Source organism: Pieris napi, chromosome 8, assembly GCF_905475465.1.
Source record: "Pieris napi chromosome 8, ilPieNapi1.2, whole genome shotgun sequence".
Lineage (NCBI taxonomy): Eukaryota > Metazoa > Arthropoda > Insecta > Lepidoptera > Pieridae > Pieris > Pieris napi.
Genome location: NC_062241.1, coordinates 5,997,654 through 6,023,360, shown reverse-complemented (window position 1 = coordinate 6,023,360; position 25,707 = coordinate 5,997,654). Strand labels below are relative to the sequence as shown.

General features: G+C 31.0%; 1 protein-coding gene across 2 annotated transcripts in view; it reads left to right on the top strand.

The window, feature by feature from the left end:
- The first annotated feature begins 3,583 nt into the window (after nucleotides 1-3,583).
- LOC125051565 (neuronal PAS domain-containing protein 4B-like) overlaps nucleotides 3,584-25,707 on the top strand; it is a 94,029-nt gene continuing 71,905 nt past the window's right edge. For both annotated transcript variants that reach the window (XM_047651973.1, XM_047651974.1), the window contains exons 1-2: nucleotides 3,584-3,950; nucleotides 15,428-15,544. In XM_047651973.1, the coding sequence (XP_047507929.1) occupies nucleotides 15,534-15,544 (11 nt within the window). In that variant the 5' untranslated portion in view covers nucleotides 3,584-3,950; nucleotides 15,428-15,533. The remainder of the gene's footprint in view (nucleotides 3,951-15,427; nucleotides 15,545-25,707) is intronic.

The window sequence follows — 25,707 nt, the reverse complement described above, 5'->3', positions numbered from 1 at the left end:
GCTCTGACTGTGGAGTTTTAGCTTTGATTGTGTATAAAAAAGAGACCAGGTAGGGTGGTCGATTTTAAATACCTACACGCTTGCACCGGATCGTATCAATTTCGGTACACATCGCTATTTGAGATATTTCGGAAGTTCTTTTGAATTCTTTAGAAGCTTTATTTTACAAAGTTTAGAACACTGAGCAACAATTAATGTAATTTTTTTCTGGGAATCCAGAAAATGTATATAAGAAATCTAAATTTACATAGGGAATAGCCTTATAACATACTATGTAGAAGTTATTATTTCGTGGTCAGATTAACCACATTCTGAAAGGGTCAAAAGAAAAAAGAGATTCTAATCTATTGCAGCGTTTAAGGATTTCGTAAAATAATTTTTAAATACATTGGTTAGGCTTAAATCGGATTTACATTTAAACCATTGAATAAGAAAAAAAATTCATAGACATATACATATATGAAACTGAAAATACTTCCTTATGTGGGTCATATACGCAGTCACCATTTCTGCGTATGATTTCGCTGTAAACTGTCAACAACTTTATCACAGTTTTATTTATTTAGTAGTCGCGTAAACCAAATAAAAAAGTAGGCTATTGGACAAGATTTAAAAACTATTACAGATTATTTATTACTGACATAGAACCTTAACAAAATGTTATATTTAATCCTGTTTAGTATTGGCTTTTAAAATTAAAATCAAACATTAATAATTTCAAGAACCCGCCAAAACGCTACTCTAAGCAAGATGGCGGCCCAACGAACGAATTTTCAAGGTTTTTACGTGTTATTTATTCCTAAATTATACAAATATATTTCGATCAAAAACTGTCTCAGACGATATTAAACTCCAAGAGTTAGACAGACGTAAACATTATTTACATGTATCCTACTTTTCGTCGACTAATCTGTGAGCGTTTTGTGTCACGTGGTTGACGTATAAAAATCAATATTCATTATGGATTTTTTAAAATGAAATTCACAAGTTTCACTCCACAATGCCTTTTAAAGACGTATTTTATGTAGATTACTGTTATTAATACTTTATTTTTCATACTATCACATAGCATATTAGAACATTGCCTTCAGAAATACTATGAACATTCCAGCATTCATGAAATATCCGATATGCGAGGTTGTTACAATTGACTGCATAGCTATGCGTTTTTGTGACCTAATAAATTTCACGCCACAACCCGACGCCCGTTTTTACTGTACGTAATTGAGTTGAAATTTAAATAATAGAAGCCTGATTAAGTAATTAACTTAACGAGTGATATTTTAGTACAATTAAAGAAAATTAAACTTGCTGGTAACAAGTTCAATTAAAATATTATTACATATAGAAGTTTTTCTATTAAGCCTACGCTTAAAAAGGGCAGTGGTTGCGTAGCCGACCTTTGACGGATTAGTATACTCCTTCTTCAAGAATTGCTGGTCGTATCTTTTAGGGAAGACCCCCACCGGAAGTCGATTCCACAGTTCGCTAGTTTTATTTGTGTAGTTCTCGTTGGTATACCAAAGACAATATTGCATTAAAAAATTTAACATCAAAAACAAGATTTACAAACGGTTTACGCTCTTATAAAACGTGGACTAGTGATAGTACCGTGTTTGTTACCCAGGCTAAGACGATTTTTTAATATGAAAAAACGATAGGTCAACTTATGTCTTAAATCCTTGTTTGATTGAAATTGGTTGTGTGGTCTAAGTAAACCAGCGTAAAACAGATACCCTTTTTGATATTATCTTGAAATATTCTTAAAATGTACCGTGTTAAAATAAACGGGTTACTATTATAAAAAAAACGCCTAGCGGTAATTTAATCAAAATCTTAAATATCGTGAAAATGTTGAAGGTTATACAAGTCTTTTAAAAAAGGTGATTTCCATAAATTTATAATTGAATACGACTCGAAGGTAGGCATATTTCCTAGAACTAAAAATTTTATTTTAAGAAAAACTTTGTTGTGGTGCGCACAAAAAATTGTTGTCTGCAATTTGTGCAAGCTTCCGGAACTTTAAGTTCATTGACATTGATCTATATTTAACAAAAACTTAAATAACTTTAAATTCGTGAAAAATGCCGCGCAATCCGGCTTATTATGTTTTGTCTTTATCTTGCTATATAACCCTGCATAAGTGTAAGTGAGAAAGACTGTGTTCTGTCTGTGAACTAATTCAGTGGGCAGTCTTACGCTGCGAAGCGTGGCATCTATTTGAAGACGAAGCTACAAAAACAGTATGAATATAGAACATAGAGCTGTCTTGCTCTCGCATTTTTCTAGCCTCAGACGTAGTGTGACGCAATAAAATTATCACTTATCACAGTAATTGTTTACCTTATTAGGTGCTAAATACAGTTTACAACGCAATAAAACTACGTTTTTAGTTTTTTCAAAACCGTATAACTAAAAAATATAATTTTATATTATATTAATATTCAAAATCTATATTTAGGACAATATAATCTGGTCGTGCATAATAATCCGAGGTTTTACAAAATAAACAACACAGTAAATGATTTAATATATATATAAAAAATAACATATTCAAAGAAATGACGATTTTACTAATTATGCTATATTAACCTATTTATCCCTAACCTATATGCTATATTATTACATGGTAAAAATGATTTTTTAAATGTGTTAAATACACATTTTAAAAATTATTTTAAAACATCGCTCTTTTAGTAAGAAAATAACGGGTTTGTATTATTATTCACATCCAAAAACAATACCTAATAGAATAAAAATGCACCAGCTGTAATCATTTTCAGTGTCTGGTGTAGCTTGAAATATGTCTTTACTTTTTTTTTGGAGTTTATGGCCTGGTATAGACCTTTAGGCCAATGTCTTTACTTTATTTAATGTTGACACAGGCAACAACAGCGCTTTATTTCATATTAACTATCTGTATATACTGCGCGAGTGAAAATACTTCATCAACTGCACTCTGCGTTGAACTCTTTTGTGGGAAAAAGCTTCTATAGCAAAGCTTTATAGAATATGTAGCTTAGAACCGGTGCTGAAACTTGATATATTAATATTATTTCAATAATATAAATTCAAATATAATAATAGGCTGGAGTTAAATTATTAAATTTAAATTTATTTCACATCTCTAACATTAAGCTAATTAACTTTCTTTGGTGTGAAACTTATATAATATCTTACATTATCTGTAATTATAAAATATATATAAATAAGCTACTTTAAAACATTACTTAGTTGGTAATAAAATAAGACATATGGATTTTTCTTGTTGAAGTAATTATTAATTATACCTACCTTATTATATTGTTACAATATATTGTTATAATTGGTATATATTATGTTACAACTGTCATATGCTTTTAACATACATATTATATTCCAATGAAAGCTTTAACAAGTAGATTTCCTAAAGCTTACAATACGTTGGTCATGATGAATGTACATTATTATTTGTATGCTTCTATTAATTATTATTAGGTTGTATTAAGAAAATAACGTTTTAAAATTAGAACAAAGTTAGTCAAGATCATCCTAAGATGCGGGTCCGTTCGTGAGTGTTCAAGATAGAAGGTGAGACGAAAAGCGCGCGAACCAGTGCAGTGCCGATGTTCGTGCGCTCCACACGCGCATGCGCGTATTACTGACAGCGCGCCACTACGACCCGTCAGATCTGTCAAAACAAACGAAAATGGAACGAATTTAATTTTTGTCTTTTTTTTAACGCATAAAACTTTAAAGAGGTTGCAGTGCTGTGCTTCAGTGACATTAATTTTTATTTAGTGTTCGGATAGTGCTAAATATTCAGTAAGGTCCAGTTAATTTTGTTTAGTTAGTTTAGTGGTTACAAGGGCGTGAATTTTGACTCGTTAGATGTGTAAATGAACGTGTTGAAATTATTTTTCATAAATATACAGGAAAGGAACTTGTTTTAACAGCCTGCCGCTTTTATGGTGAGATTATTTTTATTCAATAAATACTCAAATATTAACTCAAGAGAAATTTAAACAAAAAAGTAATTTATTATTAAATAGAATTTATGTTTATGATGACAGTATATTGAGTCCAACTCCTCACTGTCAATAACATTTTTCTATTATTGACAGCAAGAAGTTTAATATAATGATTATAATTTATAGTAATTCCATTCTTATAACTATAATTATACGAAAATAAATTACGTGTACAAACAATATAACATTTTACAGAATTGATAAGTAAAGGTTTCCGCAAAGCATTTTAAAGAGATTCAAGACCTTACTTGCAAACAGCATATTCACGAGAAACTTTCGTGCAAACAGCATATCAATTTTGTTTTAATTCTCTTTGGCTTTGTAATAATGGCTTATCATTTGGAGGTTCTAAGATCGATTCTCACATAAGCCAACACGCACTAATGTATCGGTTTGGTTGCCAAGTACTCATTTGAGTAAAACAAAAAAATATATTTTAAAGTGGGTACAAAAAATGAAATCTTTTCCGTTGCTTATTATACTAAAAACACATTTCAATAAAATTAAGCCCAATTCTATTGTATCTCGAGCAATAAAATGGATATAATATTCCTCATAATAGCATAATTACCAACCGTATAGAAGATATACAAGGATGATCTATTGAATGGGAATTAAGTTTTTTGTACGATACTTATAGGTCAAATGAATGACGCATTCATACTAAAATGTATTTACGCAACGCCTGCAATGAATTAAAAAGTATTCTCTGACATATTGAAATGCATAAAATCAAATAAGGCCTATTTATATAACAATTAACTAAACTATATTAAGATACTGTTGGATGAAACGTAAATTTATTGTTCTAAAATGGTTCATTTAATATTAATTATATTAAAATAATTTTAAATTCAACGAACCCACTGAAAATCAGTGTTGCTAGTGACAGCAACTTCTGAGCTGGGATCATTTCTTTAAAGAAATAAGTGTTTTGTTTTTTCTTTCTTTAAACCGACTATTTCAGTCTTTGTACTTCTATATTAACCGGCTCAGTGAGAGTCACCATCTTACTCAAACCAATAGTCCCAGGGTTCTATGTTTATCAGCAAATAGGTTACGTAAACCACAAAAAAGAGCCGTGACGACGGCGAGATAAATCTAGTGAATGCTGCTCCATACTTAATCGTGTTAATCCAACGACAAACTCATACCAAAATAGAAGGGTATGTTGTGATAACACTAGAAAAATTGGCAAACAAACACTATAAATGGTTTTTAACTATAAGTCTTTAGTCTTGAAACACCTGAAATTTATAGGAATAGAAATCAATAGAACGAACCTTCGTTTATTAACATTTTAGATAAATGAGGAAGTATTAGAGGAACAGAAATTCTGATTTCTCTGCCTCTTTCTCTACCTAAAAGGTTGCGTCGTTCTCTTATTTTATCGGTTTATGAAATTCCACAAAACCTTCGTATACAGTATATATTTCAGTAGAATTTTTATATAAAACAAGAGCAAACGAGCTACAAAGGTAGCTACCGCAGACCTAGCCCATGAATACCTATGTAAGAAAGTGCGTTGCTGGCCTTTAAACTATTATATTATATATTAAAAGATACCAAGCTCTTCTTAAAATAGGTTGACCGAAGCTATGAATATCCATAAAATAATTATAAAACAATAAAATTATAGTGTTACTAAACGATGTGTTAAAATCCACTTATAAACACCTTGATCAAAGCTTATATTTAAATAGATAAGTATCATTATTAGCAAATGGTTCGCTGTTAAAGGGAATTGGAAATTAACACGAAATACCACCTATTGTTAACTAGAACTACATTTAGTTTACAAGATTAATGACAAAGATAACTAACTGTTGTTAAAAATATTCTCTAAGCCTTTAACATTTGCATGGAATACGTTTAACTATCGATTATTGTATTATTTAAATAATACTCGCGTAAAAAGAAGGAATACAAGGTTTTAGTGTTTAAAGCCTAGTCCAATCCTTCAAAATTAATGTATATTGTATTAGTATTGCCTTTTATTAATATAACCTTTACACATTTAAAGAAAACACTTTTTTACCGGATTGAAGTTATGTATTATTAAACTTATAATTATTTTACGTAATTAAATTTTTTTCCGACCTTTCGCGTGCTTTACAGCGTGCGTGGTCACGGTGACTGAAGACAAAACGTGTTGAATGTCAAAAAGTATCACAGCTGTAGAAAAAAAAATTAATTATGTAAAATTAAGTTTGTAATATATAACTTCAATCCGCTAAAAAAGGATTTTTTTTAAATGTATATTGTGGTCCAATCTATGTTTAAAGGTATATTAGCTTATTATTATTATTGTAGTTTAATAAGTATAGAAAATTTCATATACACATAGTCTTATTATGATTTTTTTGAAAAAGCACTCGCTTAAACTAAACTTGTTATTCTCAGTTTGAGACGATCACAAATCGGGTAAAGCTTTACATTAAACTAAATATTTTTAGATGTACAGCTCTCTATGTTAATAGGAATAAAAAATGCTTTCAATTTGACTTATGATACGTATCTAATAGAAATCCGTGTAAAGTTAAAAGCCATGCCAAACAAAGTCACGAGCAAAATTGATATGTTAATAAACTCTAAGCTTCATTAATGTGTACTTTGATTGCCTGTCTTAACTAACGTTTTAAATCTATTAAAAAACCAGTCATCACCTCAGCGTAACAGTTACAAATAGCCGATATCGCCCTGTGACCCCAGTTCCGTAAAACTCAATTAAATTTCTATGGTCCAAATATTCTTACTTGGTGTTTAAAAACAAGTTTCGTTCTCAATTTATCAATGCTCATTTTCACTACGATTATAAATTATATACACTAAAACTGGCAACTACTTATCTCGCGCAGATGGAAATATACATTAACATTTAAAAGATTGGAATCTGCAACATTTTAACATAGTAAATATTAAGATGGCAACACAACGATTTCAAAAAGAGAATAGCCGATGAAGTCCGTCCGTAACCGCGGGCAAATATTTAAATTTCAATTCGAACGTCGCATATCAATGGGGAGCCATAAGCCACCGTTTATTTTTTCCTCTTAAAGGCCGTGGCCGCACAGAGACAATAAAGAAAAAGGTAAGGAAAAGACAAAAAAGAAATAAACAGAATCTAGATTCGAAATACTGGCTGATTCGAGGTTGGAAACAAAAGAAGTCGGCTCCCGCCTGACCGAGATCTTGGCGTACGCGGTCGCATCGCATAAATACTTTTTTGTTTTGCTGTTTACCTTTGCATCCAAGTGATTCCTTAGCCAATGCTTCACAATAAGACGTATCGTCAGTAGCTATTTTAGAAATAATTACGTAAGAGCACCTTATTCCTATGGTATACACTCAATTAATTCCATAGACTGGCTTCGTTAATTTATGATACAATTACGCGTTCAATGCGAGATTCTTTACTTATAACGTTTCTTCTACATTAACTGGAGTTTATAAAGCGAATTATCTACGCTAAATATATTTTACGATTCCATTGTTTTTATATTAATGTTACTTGAATCACTGTTTCTTTCGAATTAAAAAAAAAGTGATAGTAATATACCAAAAGTATTTTGGTATGTGACTTATGCATATGGCGTTACAGCTGGACGGGTTAGGCATCGATTCCTGGGGTAACAATCATGGTTTCAGCTTGGTGGAAACCAATGGCTGCTGCTCACGTACCCTAAAAGTCCAAGACTCAGAAATGTATCTGTTCTATGCATCATACAAGACTGAAAACACCAAAAAAAGGCTGGCTTTAAGCTGGGTTCCATTTCTGGCAAACATAAAATGAAATATATAAATTGAATTTGTTCAATAATGCCAGTTAGAGCGTTAAGTTGAGAAAATGACGAAGTGGCTTATGTAAGGACTAGATTATTATAATTAAGTTTATATTACTCGTTCATTAACCATTAGATCATCGAGATGTTTATTTCATGGGAACCCAGGATTCGTTTCCGGGTCAAATTACTCATATTTTAACTGATGTAATTTTAATTATATTTAAATGACATGTCGATTCAATTTACCATAATTAAATGTGACGTCAGATATATCCTTACTGGATTACTCATAGAAATTCATTAATTACACCTTTTTTGAGAATTATAACCTATTTTTATTCTAATCCAAATTTAGGTGTTAGAAATTGTAGCGTTTAGCCATATTCAATAATTATAGAGTTTTTGAAGTTCAAATTACTAGCGAGGGAGCAAAAGACACATTTTTGCGACACTAATCTAAGCGAAGTATGCACAACAAGTGTGATTAGGGTGACTAGTCTAGTCTAGTTCTAGCTTTCCAACTGTAAAAAATTTTCGCCTGGTATCAAACTCAAGACATTTGAGCAAAAACAAAATAGCATTTAATTGCTCCGGAGGTGGTAGAAGTAAAGATAGATCAGTTAATACGTTATAAGGAAAATATTCATCGTTCTGCTTGTCAATTAGTATTAATGGTATTACATCAGCAACACTTCTTAGCTCTTAACTAGCTTTTATGATATTTATGACTGCATTAACTCGTATATAATGTATTGAAAAGGTAATAATAGATAAGTGTGACGTATATATGGGTTTTGTGATTTCGAATTGCAAAGTGCGCGTTTATATATGGCATTTGGCTTCTCTATCTCAACGATAGCCAGCCAAATGCCATCAAAACATAATTTTAAAAACACACCTAGTCTCGCCACACTTCTACCGTAAAAAGTTTACGTCGGATTAATATTCAGGCCCCACTTAAGCGACCTTCTGTCTTAAATTATTACGTATTAGCTTATAAAATATAAATATTTTATGTTTTAAAAATAGATTAACTTGCCTTTCGTTTTATACACAATGAAGTTGAAGTTTGGTCGAAAATGGCCGGAACTGTTTCGAGAAAAGGATGGTACGGCCGTGCCGCTTTTGTGCTCCACTTGGAAAATAATATAATCAAAGATATCATTTATAGTTTCTTATAATAGCATATACAGTCAAAACCGGTTATAACGACATTGAAGGGACCGTATAGTTGCCGACGTTATATCCGATAGTCGTTATAAGCAATGTCATATATTATATATACACAAATATAGTTCATATGAATGTACAATACATACAAGTTATATTATCATAGTTATCTATCTAGAATAGGTAGGTATGGGTTATAATATGGTATGTTAATATTATAATATGTAAACGAGTCAAAAAAGAAACAAAAATATTTATTACGAAATAATTAGGTACAAAAGTAATCAGTCATATTTTTGGTCTGTTTTTTTTTAGCCCAGTCTCAAATATTTTTTGCATTTTATGTTTTCATACTCCTCAAGGTATGAGTATCACCAGTATCAAACTGTTCGTTAAAGGCAACAAATTTTTGCAAAATCGTTACATCGTTAAGAGCCTCGGAAATCGTTGTTGGCTGAAACTGTTCGTTGGGAGAAAGTGCGTAGGTAAAAATATGCCTAAATATTCATTCAACGCCGTTAAAATTTCGTCGTTGTAAGCGATATGTCGCTGTATCCGATGTCGTTATAAGCGGTTTGTTTACTGAATAGTTTACTAGGGATTCGGACGGGACCGTACAATCTGGTTGTAATAACCGATAGGTCGTTGTAAACGATGTCGTTATAAACGGTTTTGACTGTATTAGTTATAGAATGTCATCACCATCAATCGGACCTTATAACCTTCTTGAAGATTTTATCCAGGGCCTTTTGCGTTCGATTTAGTACTCCTAAGTTAACGAAGGGGGTGATAATTTTAAACGAATCGAAACGAATTCGTTCAATTGTAGTTTGTCTACAGTATCTAGTTCAATACGCATTGACACATGACATGATACGTTATGTTATTAGAGTCTGGCTAATGAAAGAAGATAATTGAATTATTTGAAAACTTTCGGATGGCAACACAGAGTGTCATTGAATTTCTTAAGTTAGTATGACTTATTGTCTTGATACTTCATGTAATTAACTCATTTTTATTTCCATTTTATATTTTTTCCGAATACTTAATAGGTATAATAATAGCCTAAACTTTGTTTTGTTTGATAGAATATTTCGTTTCTATCGCAGGAAATCTGGAAGATGTAAAAGGAGTCGATGCAATAGTGAGAACTATTGGTAAGCTCAGTGATTTAGAGCAGAAAGATAGAATAAAATCCCAGAACCAGTATGTACTTTAAAGAAATCTCTTCCATCACTGGTAAAATTTTCAATACTTTTCAAGATTTTGATTATTCCGAATAAGGTTATAGTTTTAGTTTTCCATGGAATGCTAGTTATTTTAAGTATCAATAGTAAAAGACTAAATACGTTACTATCTATGTAAAAATTAAATCAAGTATCAAATAAGTTTAATCCACAAAATATATCAAACTTTTAAGGGATACCAAACTAAATTATTTTGAATTTGCCGCTCTTTTTCGTTATCTTCTTTCATTAGCCAGACTCTACTTTCCATTGACGAGATGCTCACCGTCCAAGCCCTTGGCAACTCTGTCCCGCAGACGCATACAACTAGATAATTAAAATGTCTTCTTACGAAATAAACAAAGCACATTAGATGTTGTGATAAGAAAGTTTTAAACCACTTAGATTGTTTTTGGTTGTATTGCCGCCATAACCTATTAAAGATGTGACCGAAGTCACTTCAAAAAACCCAAAAATCCGTCACTAGAATTAATAACCGTACCGAAAACACAAGTTTGTCATAGAACTCATCTAAATGTCGATTCAAATTATGATAAGATGTGGAATTAGTTCCGCTGTCGTAATGATTGTACTGAGTACGAAGCATGGATGCGTTCTTTATTGTATTTTAATGTTTTAAACATGTTATGCTCTATTTCATTAGTGATAAGCATAGCTGTATTTTACCGCCAAAGACTTTATACAAACCCATTTAGACTGGATTTTTGATTCAAATAGGTAGGATTTTGGTATTTCACTGTTATGTTACCAAATCAAACTAGTATGAGTTTGATTTAAGCTCATTACAATATTAAAGATATTATATAGCTTTGTTAAGTTTTTTCAAATTAATATCAGTACTCAAAAAAAATATAGGAATCCTATCAAAAGAACCAAAAGCATCAGACTTATTTATCTAATCTGTGATCGATATTAAAAGGGCTTTATTAGATTTTTATGGTAATATGTATATCGAATTAGGACAGCTGTAAAAAAATGGAATGAAAAATGTTTTGTTTAACTAAACAAAAATTTGTACTGCCATATCCAAAACAATTTTTAGAACATCCGTAATAACATTCAAAAGCATAATGGTTTGATGTACAGCACATTGTGTCTTTAAATAAGCTGTGCTTAACATTTAAACTAGTCTGAAGAATTTTAAGAGAAAAGCATATAGAAATATAGAGTTTACTATACGGAGTACGTTTACTTATTTAAGCGCATATCGCCATAGTTCAAGTTATAAAGATGTAAAAATTCTAAAAATTACGGCAATTTTAGTTTTCATACACAATGCAAAATTGTAAATCCTATTAATACTAGTATGTATTTAAATATCGTTAGCAAACACAACAAAATGGTAGTTTAAGGAACATACTTTACCATACTATATGTCACATTCGCTCGAACGGTGAAAACGGTTGAAAAGTCGACGGCGTGCATCAGGTACAGGAGGCTGATCACCTACTTGCCGATTAGATTAAAGTAAATGATCTAGAACAGATACAGAAATTTGAGGCCCAAACCTAAAAAGGTTGTAGCGCCACTGATTTATTGTGTCACAAATCTACAGTATTGTACCTACATACGTTAATATTCAGAATAGATACAAATATACAGTCTGCAAGCTTCAAAAAGTTTTTGAAAACTGATGTTTTTATTAACTTGTTTAACCCGATTAAATTTTTCATAATAACCCATACCCAAACCCATTTAATAACCCAGCCAGCACCAAAAAGTGAAAACAAGTAAAGAGGTCGTATAAACACATTAAGATCCTTTTAAAACACCAAAACTCTCAAACAAAGACCACCTGCGTCCTACCACACCTGCTAACTGGCTGTGTTAATGAAAACACCCTGTCCCTTTTGTACGCTAATGTGAGGAAAAATGCCGTAAATATTGATTTATTTAAGGCCATGTAAATTGGTACTGATACCTATTTAAAACTTTAAGATGTTTTTGAAGTAATACTTCTTTTGGCGCGTTAGGGAAAAATGATGAAAGTATTTTTTTTCAATAGTTAGTGTAGTTTTTCTACAAACGTAGAATGAGGCGAAAGATAAAATTTTTGAAAAGATTTTTATCTTGTTACGCCAAAGAAGTATAACTTCTAACGCGTGAACAGAAGTAGACACATGTTTTATTTTTATTTTATAAATCTGTAGCATTGGCAACATTATTAATTAAATTGACTTCTTATGCATATGTGGGTGAAGTTATTTTTCTGTTATGCGTAGATATGTAACGGAATAAAAATTGTTTGTTTTATCGTCATTCTCTGTGCATTAATATTTGTCTTGGTAAGCTGAGCAGTATTATTTCTTCAGCGTGCGACTCTCATAACTGAGGTCATAGATTCGATCCCCGGCTCCAATGGACTTTCTGTCAATCTGCGCGTTTAACATTCGCTCGAACGGTGAAAGAAAACATCGTGAGGAAACCGGCTTGCCTCAGTCCCAAAAAGTCGACGGCGTGTGTCAAGCACAGACTGATCACTTACTTGCCTATAAGATTTACAATGGATCATGAAACATAAACAGAGATTTGAGGCCCAGACCAAAAAGGTTGTAAGCTCCAATGGTTTCTTTTTAATAATTGCGTTAATTACCAAAGAAAACATTAAAATTTAAATGTCAAAAATTGTTTGTATACCTACTGTTGGGTGTAGAGTTGTTGAGTTATTAATTCAGAGCAACCCTATTCGGAACCAATAATCTGTATTTTATTAATATGTACTGAGAGCCTACGATAGTTATTTCAAATAATACACCAGCAAATTGACTATAGCTTTCGTTTACCACTGATAAACGAAATTAATTAATCCGATAAACATTATCTTTGCGTCCATGTTTGCTATTTCCTCTAAGACAATTCAATAACTTCAAATTATAGCACAATTAATTTCAGCACTTGCTTATCAAAAGTCATCGAAGGCTTTTGCGGGATTCTGCTAAATCCATTGTTCAAGCTAACTACCTATAAAAGTCACGGTTGCTTCCATATTGGCATATTGCAAGCCTAACATGGTTCAAACCTTACGACCTTTCACATTTCAACTATGCGCTATCTCCCTCTTATCGCTCAAGTGGGAGAAGAAGGCGAGATCAGAATACAATATTGGTGTTTTATTCGATTTGTAAGTGCCTAGAATTCAGTATTCCTAGTTTCTCATATTGTTTCTTTAGTGTTGCTTTGTATTTTAAGTGAATATGACATACCTTAGCTGTAGCTTAGTTGATACAGGTTTTCGATGGCCGTTGGGAAGAAATTAGTTTGAAAGAAAGAAATTAATTTTAGTAAGAATAACAAGGTAATAGCGGGTTTTGTAGTTTTGAAGAGTCAATAGAGATTTAGGAATTTGAACTGTAGCAAACTAAAGAAATTTAAGTAAAAAAAAAGAAAGGTACAAAGTTACCCCTATATCATGTTCTCTTTATAAAGCATAATTAGTACTACACAATTTATGATATAAAATTCAAGCCATTCTAATTTAATTCATGTTGAATATGGATCCCATAATTGGTAATAATAGACATCTGAAACAAAAATGAAAATTCCATTCCATAATTATAAAATTCATCAAAAAGCTTTCACTAAAAGCAACGTGCCTTTTAACAAATAATAAAAATTACACTAAATGTGTCCAATCACCGAGCCAAAGTGGTCGTAATTGGTCTAAATATAAGCCCTTTGCTCCAAAATTATTGACCCGATGAAAACCATAATTTGTGTTAAAATACTTAACAGTTTGTTTACGCAATATTAAAACGTATACCTAGTTAATACGTTTCATAATTGCGTGAATTTGTTGGATAAAATTTTTGAACGTAGGTGGTAAATACTATGGATTACAATGTTGTCAATCAACCTTTTATAACATGATTAGAATCTACTTAGGGCCTTATAAGCTCGTAATTTAATTAAGGCGCAAATATTTTTTTTAAATATTAGTAGATTAAAACTTGGTGTAATAAGTATTTGCTTTACGCGAGACCTACACATTAATTAAATTAAAAATCGTTTGTCAGCTGTTTTTTTGGGTGCGTGATATAAAATATTATATGATACTAGCTGATCCGACAAACGTCGTTTTGCCATATATATAATTTATAATAAAATATAGGGGTTGATCCTCTACGATCAATATCGTAGATATAGATCAATAATCGATCACCCCTCTACGGGTGAAAGTTATAAAAAAATAAAAACAGAAAAAAATATCTAAAAATAAAAAATAAATATTTAGGGATGGACTACCCTTAACATTTAGGGGGATGAAAAATAGATGTTGTCCGATTCTCAGACATACCCAATATGCACACAAAATTTCATGAGAATCGGTCGAGCCGTTTCGGAGGAGTTTAACCACAAACACCGCGACACGAGAATTTTATATATTAGATCTTAATAACACATAGCGGACTCAGTTCCAACTCTGAAACAGCCTTACGAAATATATAAACGAAACTAAAGCTTTTAGTTTCGTTTAATACTAGAATTAACTCCTCCTGAATCTTAAGACTACTGTCATAGCAACTAAAGACGAGATTGTGATATTTACACGAGGTACGAATTATTGAAAAACGAGTCATATCACTCATAAGCCTGTCTCTGAAAATATTCAGAGTAATAAGTCTATAAAGGTATTCACGTTAATAAGAAGACGTCACACACGTCAAGACACGTCAAGAACGAATAGACCTTTGTTTACTACATTTTCCGTACCTACCAATCTGAGCATGTTGATTTGTGGATTCAAATATGGAATTATTAACACGAATTTTGCGTCCCTCCCATGCCCATTTTGGGATTTTTCGTACTTGCTGATTGGTGTTGGGATAATTACTATCTAAGTAGAATTTTTAGCATACCATATATGGTTTGGTTGACGATTTAGCGCTTGCCATATATGGAGCTTATACGCCTTTTTCCTTATTTAAAAATAGGTATTTTAAATTTGCCATGCCACGTTTGTTATTTTTGATGTATCAGGGTATTTTTGATGTAAAACAAAGTGAGTTTTTAATGAAAACTTTTTCTCACGGATTTAAAACCATTATATGCGGTATTTATGTGATAATGTATGTATAACCAATTCGTCAGAACTTACTATTTGATAAAAACTATAAAATAACCTATATAATTTAAATAAACATGATCAGCCACAATACAGCTCTAGATCCACTAAGTATTATTTTCGATGAATTAATATTACATATTTTGTTTCCAGGTGTCGAAGTCGAAGCGATCGGGCGTCAGCGCTCGTTAATAATGTTAACAAGCGCGCGGGGACGCCTCACAGAGCGTGCCACTCTCGCACTCATCGGCTAGCCATCATGTTCACAAGGTAACTGTCAAATGTCACGTGTCAAATAATACCAATAAGGTTTTTAATACTCGATATTCGTTTAGGTGGATTAACATTGAAACTTATTAGTTGTATATATAAAAATAAATTCAATTTTCCAATTCAATTCGTTTCTAGCTTCAAAACATTTGATGTCTTTTGCTTTTTAGAAATTAAATTAACTCTCGGTTCGTTCAGAAATTTGTCTATTTAATAGCAATCGTATGAAAGCAGTTTTATTTTCAAAACAATTCTGATTCAGAAAGCAGAAAGAGTAAAAGTGGTACTAAGGTTCAACCACATTTTACAGAAATATATGTAGGTGATACGGAATATGAAGTTCTCCGGGTCATCTAGTTAAATATAAATATTATATGGGAAAGACACGAGGTTTTCGTGTTTGTTTATAAACAGTGTTTGCCGGAAATTGAATCTGAATCTGCCCAATCCCAGAATATTATTGCAATCACGTAAAATCCGGTAAATTCTGCCATTAAAAAAATCAAAGCTAAATTAAAACAATGGTACAGTTACGGAGTCGTGACAAGTTTTCATGTAATACGAGTTTGATACGTCGAATGTGATTTTCGTGACAAACAGAACACGGTTTTGAACCGTTAAGAAGTCCCGAAATACTACAATTAGCATACGACACATCAAGGATATATTTTTTAGAATACGATAATTGTAAAGCCAAAACGTTGCCGTAAATTATATTTCTAGTGCTAGTGTTGCTATGATATATCAAAAGTAAAAAATCATTTATTCATATAGGTAACACAATGTGAAATATATATTAAATGCTTCAAATTTTACATTTACTGCCAGTTCTCAAATCAAGGGCGTAGTACGGAAGAGAAGAACTGGCAATAAACTCTCCGCCACACTTTATCGAATATGGTATAAAGTAAGTAATACTTTCGTTCAGTGTTCAATTCATCTAAATTTCTTTTCTTTAAAAACGCGAATCATTTAAGCCTAAATATTACAGATTCTTGCTCTCATTGAAATTCCAGTATAGAAACCAAACAAGTTTACTCATTGTATTGAAGGTTCAAAGTATTTGCTTTTTACTAGCAACTTTATAGTAAACAATCTTTTTGATATCCAGAGGTATGACTGACATTATATACCTCATAATATATAGTTAAAATATCAAGAAGTATGGTACGAAGTCTGTAGCTTTGCAAGAACAATGATTACTTAATATGAATTTGTATCTCATCAAAATTAGGTAAAGCTTCTTGATGTTGAATAACATTTTCTTTAGGCGCTTTAACCTCTAGTGGCTTGTATAAATTTCATAAGCGAACTCCAATAATTATGTACATGAATAGAAGAATGAATTTCAGTTTTCACTAAATTTTCACCAAGACTTATGTACATAGTTCCATTACAGTGCTAAATACGCTAATTATGACGTTTCCGAAACCGTGTGACGTATGAAGTGTTAAATATATATCAATGTGGTGTAACTCTTATATTTGTTTTTCGAATTTATATTATTGAAATAAAGTGTTAGGTACATAATTTAAGGAGTAAATTAAATTAACGAAACGTAATTTTCGTCAGATATATGTTGTCTTCCTAACTTTGGGTGTAACATACACATTACACATACATAGTTGAATATCATTGAATAATTGTGATATAGGGTATTGTTGAGAATTAATCTCGATTGATTCACATCCGAATTCACATTTCAATTTGCCGATTACCACGAACATCGAAACTACTCTATATGTTATTAGGTGTAACATACATATGCTATGTTGAAGGTAATCAAAAAATTGTGAAGTGATACTGGGCATAGTTGAGAAATGAAATAATATCGATTGATTCAAATCCGAATTTGCAATTCAATTTGTCGATTATCCACGACCATCGAGACAACTCTATATGTTAATCTTATATAAACTAAATTAATATAATATATTTTCGCGTTATTGCGATTTTAATTTACCATTGGTTGTTGGTAACAGAATTATCGGAAATATACAGCCTTTTTTTCTATGGAGACGAAGACGAATGCGTAACATCAGTTACTATATTTTTAGACAAGGATTTCTTTTTGATTTTTTTTTGTGTTTTTTCTTGACTTAGGCTATGTTTCAAATAAACGTTGTTGCCGACGAATGTTTTCAGCCAGTATTTTTATATTCCTTAAGTATTCTTCGCTGATATATCATTCGGCAAATATATTTTGTCAACGTCTTAAATATGATGGGCACAAATGCCAGACCAACCTCTGCGTTCCTCACATAACTCATTGTCTCTACTTTTTTTGTTCAAATCGCTCAAAATAACGTAATGCGCGTAAGACCATTATGTTTCTAAGGTCGAGTATCCACTTTAAGCTATAAAGGGTCCAATGGTAGAATTGTTATATTTGTGGAAATAAATACATTCTGCCCACGCAATATAAAGAAGAATATAAACATATATATACATAGTGTGCAAAAATAGTTAAATGTATATAAATATAACTTTACTCAGAACACTTCAGCCTGAAGTGTCAAAAAAGTTACAAAATACAAAAAGTTCTGTCTGTGTTCATACCATAAATAAAAGTATGATACCAACTTGATATTACAAAAATCATATTTTTAGCAAACGAATAATTTATTTCTGTACTTTTTGTAAAAAAAAATAAAACCAAAATTTACAAACAAATATAATATTCATTTAAATGGTTGTTTTTAATAATGCTTTCACTGTATAATAGCAATACATACAGTCATAAAAGAGATTTATAAGAAAATAATTATTAAAATAAATCAACTTGACATAAAATATATCTTTTAGTGATGAGCAATCCTTATCTGGTTTAATGCTAGCTATTTATATTAGGCCAAGAATGACTTGCTTTTACAGTGAGTTGGTTAAAAAGTAAAAGGCAGAGCTATTTTACCATAGAATTCCGAAATTATGCTCAACGACCTTTTTAGATAACTGATGCTGTTCGTAGACACATTGACAATTGGGTTTTACTTTTTTATACCTATAAAGGACGAGGTTTATTACCGTTAAACTATTTTAAAAATGGAACATTTTTGTACCAGAATAGTTCAAATAAGAAAGGTTGATTTTTGGTTTTTACACGTCCATAGTCCCTAGGCTGCTAAGCATTGGTAAAAAATGAAGTCTAGCAAATAATAAAGTAAAGAGAAGTTGCGTTTAAATCTCCAGACTAAATTTTATTAGTTTACTCCGTAGAAATAGTTCATATTAGGGTTGGTATGTAAAAAAATGACCGATTTATTGAAGGAGGCTTTGCCAGGTCGATAAATCTTATTTATTTCATGCTATATACAATTATGTATTTGTCACCGTAAAATTGTAAACACCGTTAGATTGTAATCTATCTCGCGAGATTATAAACTGTCGAAAGATTGTGAACCTCAACGAACTGCTTACAATTTAACGTATTATTATTCGGTAGTTATATGAAATTGTTGGGGAGTAAAATTAATCTGTAATTGACCAAAGAAGTTTGAATGGTAACTAAGTTAGTGTCCTAGTACAATCTACCGAATAATAATACGTTAAATTGTAAGCACTAAGCTGAGGTTCACAATCTTTCGACAGTTTATAATCTCGCGAGATAGATTATAATCTAACGGTGTTTACAATTTTACGGTGACATATACATATAGCAAAATTAAATCGTTTAATCTGTAATTGACGTGCAATATATAGATCAATAAAAGCACATTTGATTCTAAAAATAATTTTCTCAGAAGACAATTAAGTTGAATTTATTACTGGATAAGTTAAGCCTTCGGCGATAATATTAATTATTCATTTCATTGTATATTCCTAACGTAACAATATCGTTTACTGTCCACCTTTATTTATCGTTCTAACCTTGTGACATAGAATAAGGCACTCACTGGTGTCTAATAGGGTTACCAGCTAAAAAAATAATCGACTTTAAAATAATATAAACGATATTCCAAAATTAAAGCTAGAATATCGATTTAACTCAATTTTGACCGAATTGCGTTGTAAGCTGAAAAAAGTTTAAGATAGAAAATGACTATGATGTTATAATAGATATTTCAAAGTAATAATAATAATAAAATAAAAATAGTCTTTATTCGGGTGCTATTATTTAAGTTACGTTAAGGTGATGTAGTGTGAAAGAGAGAAGGCCTCCTCCAAATCTTTCCACTCGTCCCTCGTCTTCGCTACTAGTTTCCAATCCATCCCCGCTATCTCTTTTGATTCAAAGAAATATTGTGAATTAAAAATTCAAATACTTAGTAATAAATAATTTTCAGGGGAGTTTATAGGAGAATCAGTAGGAATCTGTGCGGAACGAGAAGCTGTGGAAGTTATGCGAATTAAAATAATTCTTATTTATCATTTGAATTATTCCCAAAGTACTTTAAATTTTTCCACATTTAGTATCAAGGTTTGTGTCAAACTAGAATTTGTGTTGACATTACAAAAAAATTATTTAGTACTGCTGTCAAATCCCACGACGGTTCTCTTGACATATTATAATTTATCCTTTCAATAATGATACCAGAATGCAATAACACATGTCAACAAGTTACACAGACATATATTAATAAAGCAGGTAATGTCTCCATGTGTGAAAACATTTGGATCAAATACTTAAAACTATATTTCTTACTTAAAACAAATATGCATAACAAAAATAATAATTAGTTTGGTCGCGGCAATTTTTAGGTTCAGTTTACATTTCATTAAACTTAGTATAGACAACCACTTACCACACAATTTTAACAGAGATTTCTTTTCATACCAACCTTACGACGGAAACGGATGTAAAATTACTATTTTTTTTTTAATTTTGTTTCATGTCATTCATAGTTGTTAGTAACAATGCCGGGCGAGTTTACTTATATTAGTTAATCATTGAATTCGCAATTTAATTTACGTGGTAACCTTGCTGGTTCTATTTCTATAAGTACAGCTACTAATCCATCAAACCCCAAAACCAAAGTTACATGTATTATAAAACTAATACATATATCGAATTTAAGTAATGCTAATTCAAAAATACCTGAAATATTTAAACCAACATATACGATACAATAGAAATAACATTTTACTTACGACCTTTCGCAATCAGGCCTTTACCTTCGACACGCTTTATAGAGTATCATCTTACACCGATGTATATCATTGTATCTCCCCTTCAATAACTGTAACATTAAATAAAGCGAGATATAGTTGATTTAATGTGTATACGGATATTGGTGCGCGAATTTATTGCTGGCCCTCGTGGGAATAGCGCCTTACTAGCTCGCAGGCGCCTTTTTACATGGACTTATGAAAGTACTTTTGCTCTTTAATCTATTGTAGAGTGTAGAGTTATTTATATATATAGAACTGTTTGTTTTATAATACAGAGCCAAGAGGTTAGAAACTTGAAATTTGATTAATATTGTCAACATTTGTGATTTCTATTATAAATATTATATATTAGTGGATCCTTTGTTTATTTATAAAGAACAGGAGGCAACTTGAAGCTCATCTTATGTTGGCATAAGATTTGGTACGCTCTGTTCTTGATGGACTGCGTCTGACTCTTGTACAGCAAATATGTATTGGATTTTGACATACAGGAATCATTGCTCGCGATAATTTACTATTGTAAGAGTCGGATTGATTCAGAAATAGTTCGATATATAGTAAGGATATTCCTACAGGCTAATAAGATATCGACACATATATTTTATTTTATTTTAATGGAATTTTATGCCTCTAATAAAATATCATTAATCAGCAAAAAACATTATTAATATATACGTATTCCTAGAAGAATTATAGCAGGATACAATCCTTAGAAGCTATTATCATTTAACTTTCAACTGTAATTGCAGTAATAAATCAGAATTAATATTGACCTTTATTTATATTCCTGTCAAAGAAAAAAACTCGTTATTTTGCGGTTAAAATTAATGCTTAGAAAAGTGGCTTGATGCCAATGTCAATCATATCTGAAAGTGACTTATGTGTGTCTATTAATTGTCACAGTTTAACAATTTGAAGTTGAGTTTTAAATTGACTTTGAACACGTTTCGTTTGTTTTAGTGTCTTGTCACGTTGACGTAATTTTGACGGGTTTTCGATTTGCCGCGTGAAAAAAAATTTGTAACCAACTTCGATTAAGAATAAAAAGTTTTATTCTCAATTTTTATAATTGATAATAATAGAAATGCTTAAGTCGTAAATAACCTAAGCTAGTATCGCCTCGCACCGTAACATAATATCTATTAGTTATCACGTACCTATTCTAATACATGGTATTATTAAATTCATTCTCTGGACGTACTAATGTTATGTATATGATAATATAAATATGTCTCGAGAACAATTGATCTTAAGCTATGCTTTATAGAGAACAGTGAGATATATATAGATAGATAGATATGTGTTTCGTTCACGGTCAGCAATACTAACAATAAACTTGTTTCAAAAATTTTGCACAAGAAAGTGTATGCGTAACAATAAAATAAAATTATCGTTAAGTAATCATTTATTTTAATAGGCTTTTGGGTGAGTTTGAAACAACGATCTGAACTCTTTGAAAGTCAGAGATTTAAGAGAGCTATGTTGTCTTAATTTTTTAACACGTAGTATTGATACTGCAAATTATATGTAATTTATTTTATGGCAGACACCGATGAAGCAGGATCTAAGAGGATAAAATTAAAAAACTAAAGATGTAAAAAATCCTAGTCATTTGAGCTTCCCATTGTTGTCTTTGTTATTAGTTTATAGTTTTTGTATCAAGTATAATTTTGTTAATCTCTTAGTTACTACAGTTTTGATTTCAGTTCCGTCACAGATAAATATTATTCAAAATTGTTCGTGGTAACGAATAGAATCTTTTTATTTATTACTTTTTCATTAGATATTAGGATAATCAATCATTCATCGAAATTTAAATACTATTCGATAGATTTGTTTGCACATTTTGATAATAAACATGTAACCCATATAAAGTATTCGTATTTATTATTTTTTTTATTTCGTATTTTATTTATATTAAGTATTCTGTCTACGTTTGAGTAATAGTAGTCGTAACGCCAAACTTTCGCTAGATGGCGTTATGTGGAAAAAAAATCGTAAAGAAACTAGGACTATGGTGTTTACCACTTTACTTAGGGTCGATTCGACCAAACAAGAGTAAATCTTAATCTTAGAATAAATCGTTAGTTAATCGAGAGTAAATCAATTTTACGTTTTACCAACTACAAATTCTAAGAATAGTGGGCTTATTCGGGAATTTCTACTATACCGCCGTTTCGCACGGAATAACAGCTATTCCTAGAATAATTTAATGGCGTCAGTCAGTCCAATCAGCTGATTTCTGTCATTTCACAAATATGTATTCTGTGTTTTAATTTCAAGTCAACGCAACGCACTAAATTAATAGTCTAGCATTGTATAATGAAACGTTTAAACAATTTATTATTTATTTATATGTTTTTAGATTTTTTATTTTCTATAATATTAGAATGAAATTCAACTGGGCTCAACAGAAGTTCCTTTTTAGACGAAAGCCTCATACAAGCCTTACACAAACAAGAAATAAAAACTTTTTGTTGTCGTTTGACACCTGTTAAAAGCTACTTTTTCACACTATAATACGGCAAAATCGAGTTGACATGATGTATGCTCTTACACTGTCCCGTTGTAGAACAACATTTATTTGCCGAGTTTTATTTTCGTTCACCATTCTCTTGCTATTCGCGTATTGTTATTCCTAGCACAATTATACTATCGATTACGTGGACAAACGACTATGGATTTACTCGAGATTAAAATCATGGAATAGATTATTCTTGGTATAGTTACTCGTGTATAAATTGAAGTTTGGTCGAATCGACCCTTAAACGTTTATTTAGTAACTGTAGGGGTCATTTTGTACATTATGTTCTATGTATAAGATAATATTTCCGAAATTAACTAGTGGAATGTATAAAAAATAAATTGTGGCCATAGTTAAATAATTTATCTTGGTGTTAGTTTTTATACATTCCATTGATATGAAATTAAGCAAACATTTAGCGATATAATGCATCTAAACGCTTCCTGATCATCAATTGAAGGTCACTATGACTAATTGAACTTAACAAAAAGCTCGTTCAATGATTCACTGATTGTTATCACAAATATTGAATTGTTGGAATTATGATTACCGACATATTAAATAGAATATAACTGGAATTTTATATGATTAACTAGCCGTTTCTCGCCCGCTTTGCTGGACGAATTAAAATAATTTTTATGTTTCATTATTTTATTTTTTTCATATTTTTATTATTCTTCTTTTTAACTTCCCGCTTAGAAAATTGAAATATTTCGTAAATCGAGTTTTTGACAGATGTTGACGTTTTCACGTTCTAGGAAGTCCGTATGCATAAATTTTCATAAAAGTAAAACAGCAATAAAAAAATGAAGGAACGTTGGAATAAAAAAAATAAATAGCCATAAACCATCTAGGAAAAATTTCGCATCGAATGGTCGTAGTTTCATGTCGATACGATCAGTGGTTTAAGCGTGAAAGAGCCTCAAACGAACACCATTTTCTTTTTATATATATATAGAAGATAAACAAGAATATTTGTATTATATTACAATACTATATCTCAAAAAAGGTGGATTAGATCTTAAGGAATGCTGTATTAGAGTAAATTTTCTTACCAACATTTTGTTGCTTAAACAAAATCAAAATCTTGAAAACTATACACTTTTAGATATAAGTGCTTGTACCAGTTACCGCGCTGTCCATCACCAGTGTCTCTAACAGCAATGAGAACAAAAACTGCCGCTAATAAAATTCAATTACACCGATCGCCCTCGGAGCGCATAAATAAAACAATAAACAAAGGATTTATATTATAATGAGCGTGAAAAACAATTATAAACCGATCGGCAGTATATAACGATGGTCTTAAACAACGATCAGACACAATGTTCATTAGCTGACAGTTAATTTTAATCCCCGATTAAATAGACTGACAGGAATAATGACCCGCGGGGATTATATCTTGTTGTTGACAGATTTGTAGCGTCTGAATCAAATACTTGTTACTTCGTTGCTGTGAGATTTTATTTTAATTCTCACTAAAGCCTCCGTAAAGGTTGCACACACGTTTGATTCAGTTACGTCCACACCTAAATGTCTTATAATATATTTAATAATAAATATATTATTAAAACGTCTAAGGATTTTTAGAAAATTAAAATATATTTAAAGTGTTATTTTTGCTGATTTTAGGTACTTGTACAAAATCCGCATGACTAATATATCGAAATATATTGTTTTCTTTGCTTTGTTTTTACAAAGAAATATGTTTTTCGTAGGAAAGAAGAATAAATGCTAGGTAGATTGCCTCTGATCTTAGGAGATGAAATATAAGATTAAACGGTCTTATTGCGTAAGATCTCTTATACCATCGAAGTTTACAAACGAAGCTAAAAACTACTTTACCTTACTTATATTTAACTCAATAAAGATTAAGCCAAAAATAAGCTAAGGTCACATAGGCTTACAGGTCAAGTAAAAAAATGAAGGTTAATGGACCACTAATAACCTGCCTCATTAGAACACTACCACAGTAACCATAGATTGTAAAATACGAGGTCCAATCATTATTTTTCGTTAAGCAAAAGTTTAGTAGGGAATCCGTCAGGACGCAACAAACTTTTTAAGTTGCAAGACTACTCCTTTTGTAAGAAAAAACTCTATATTAATAATAAAAACCTTATTTCGATATAATTACTCAGTCTATGAACAACAAGGAAACAAAGTAATATCGGTTTTATTACTAGCACTTATCGTCGAAGAAAAACCTATGTTGCTGCAGTCATGAAGTTTATCAAAGCATTTTGTTCATAAAAGGATGTTCGGGCTTAAACAAATGTACTATAGATTCTTTTGTTTCTATATTGCGATGTTTTTTCCATGTAAAAATTGTAATTATGAAAAAAATGTTTAGTCCACGTCTACCGTACGTATGTGGCCGTATATATATGTCATTATATATTCCAGTTCAATAGTGAAACTGGAAAGTAATATGAAAATTGTGAATGTCAGCCATGATTACAGGTAGTACACTTAAAGTACACTTCGTTAATAGAAATCAAGGGCCAGAACTAAATATTTAGATAAATAC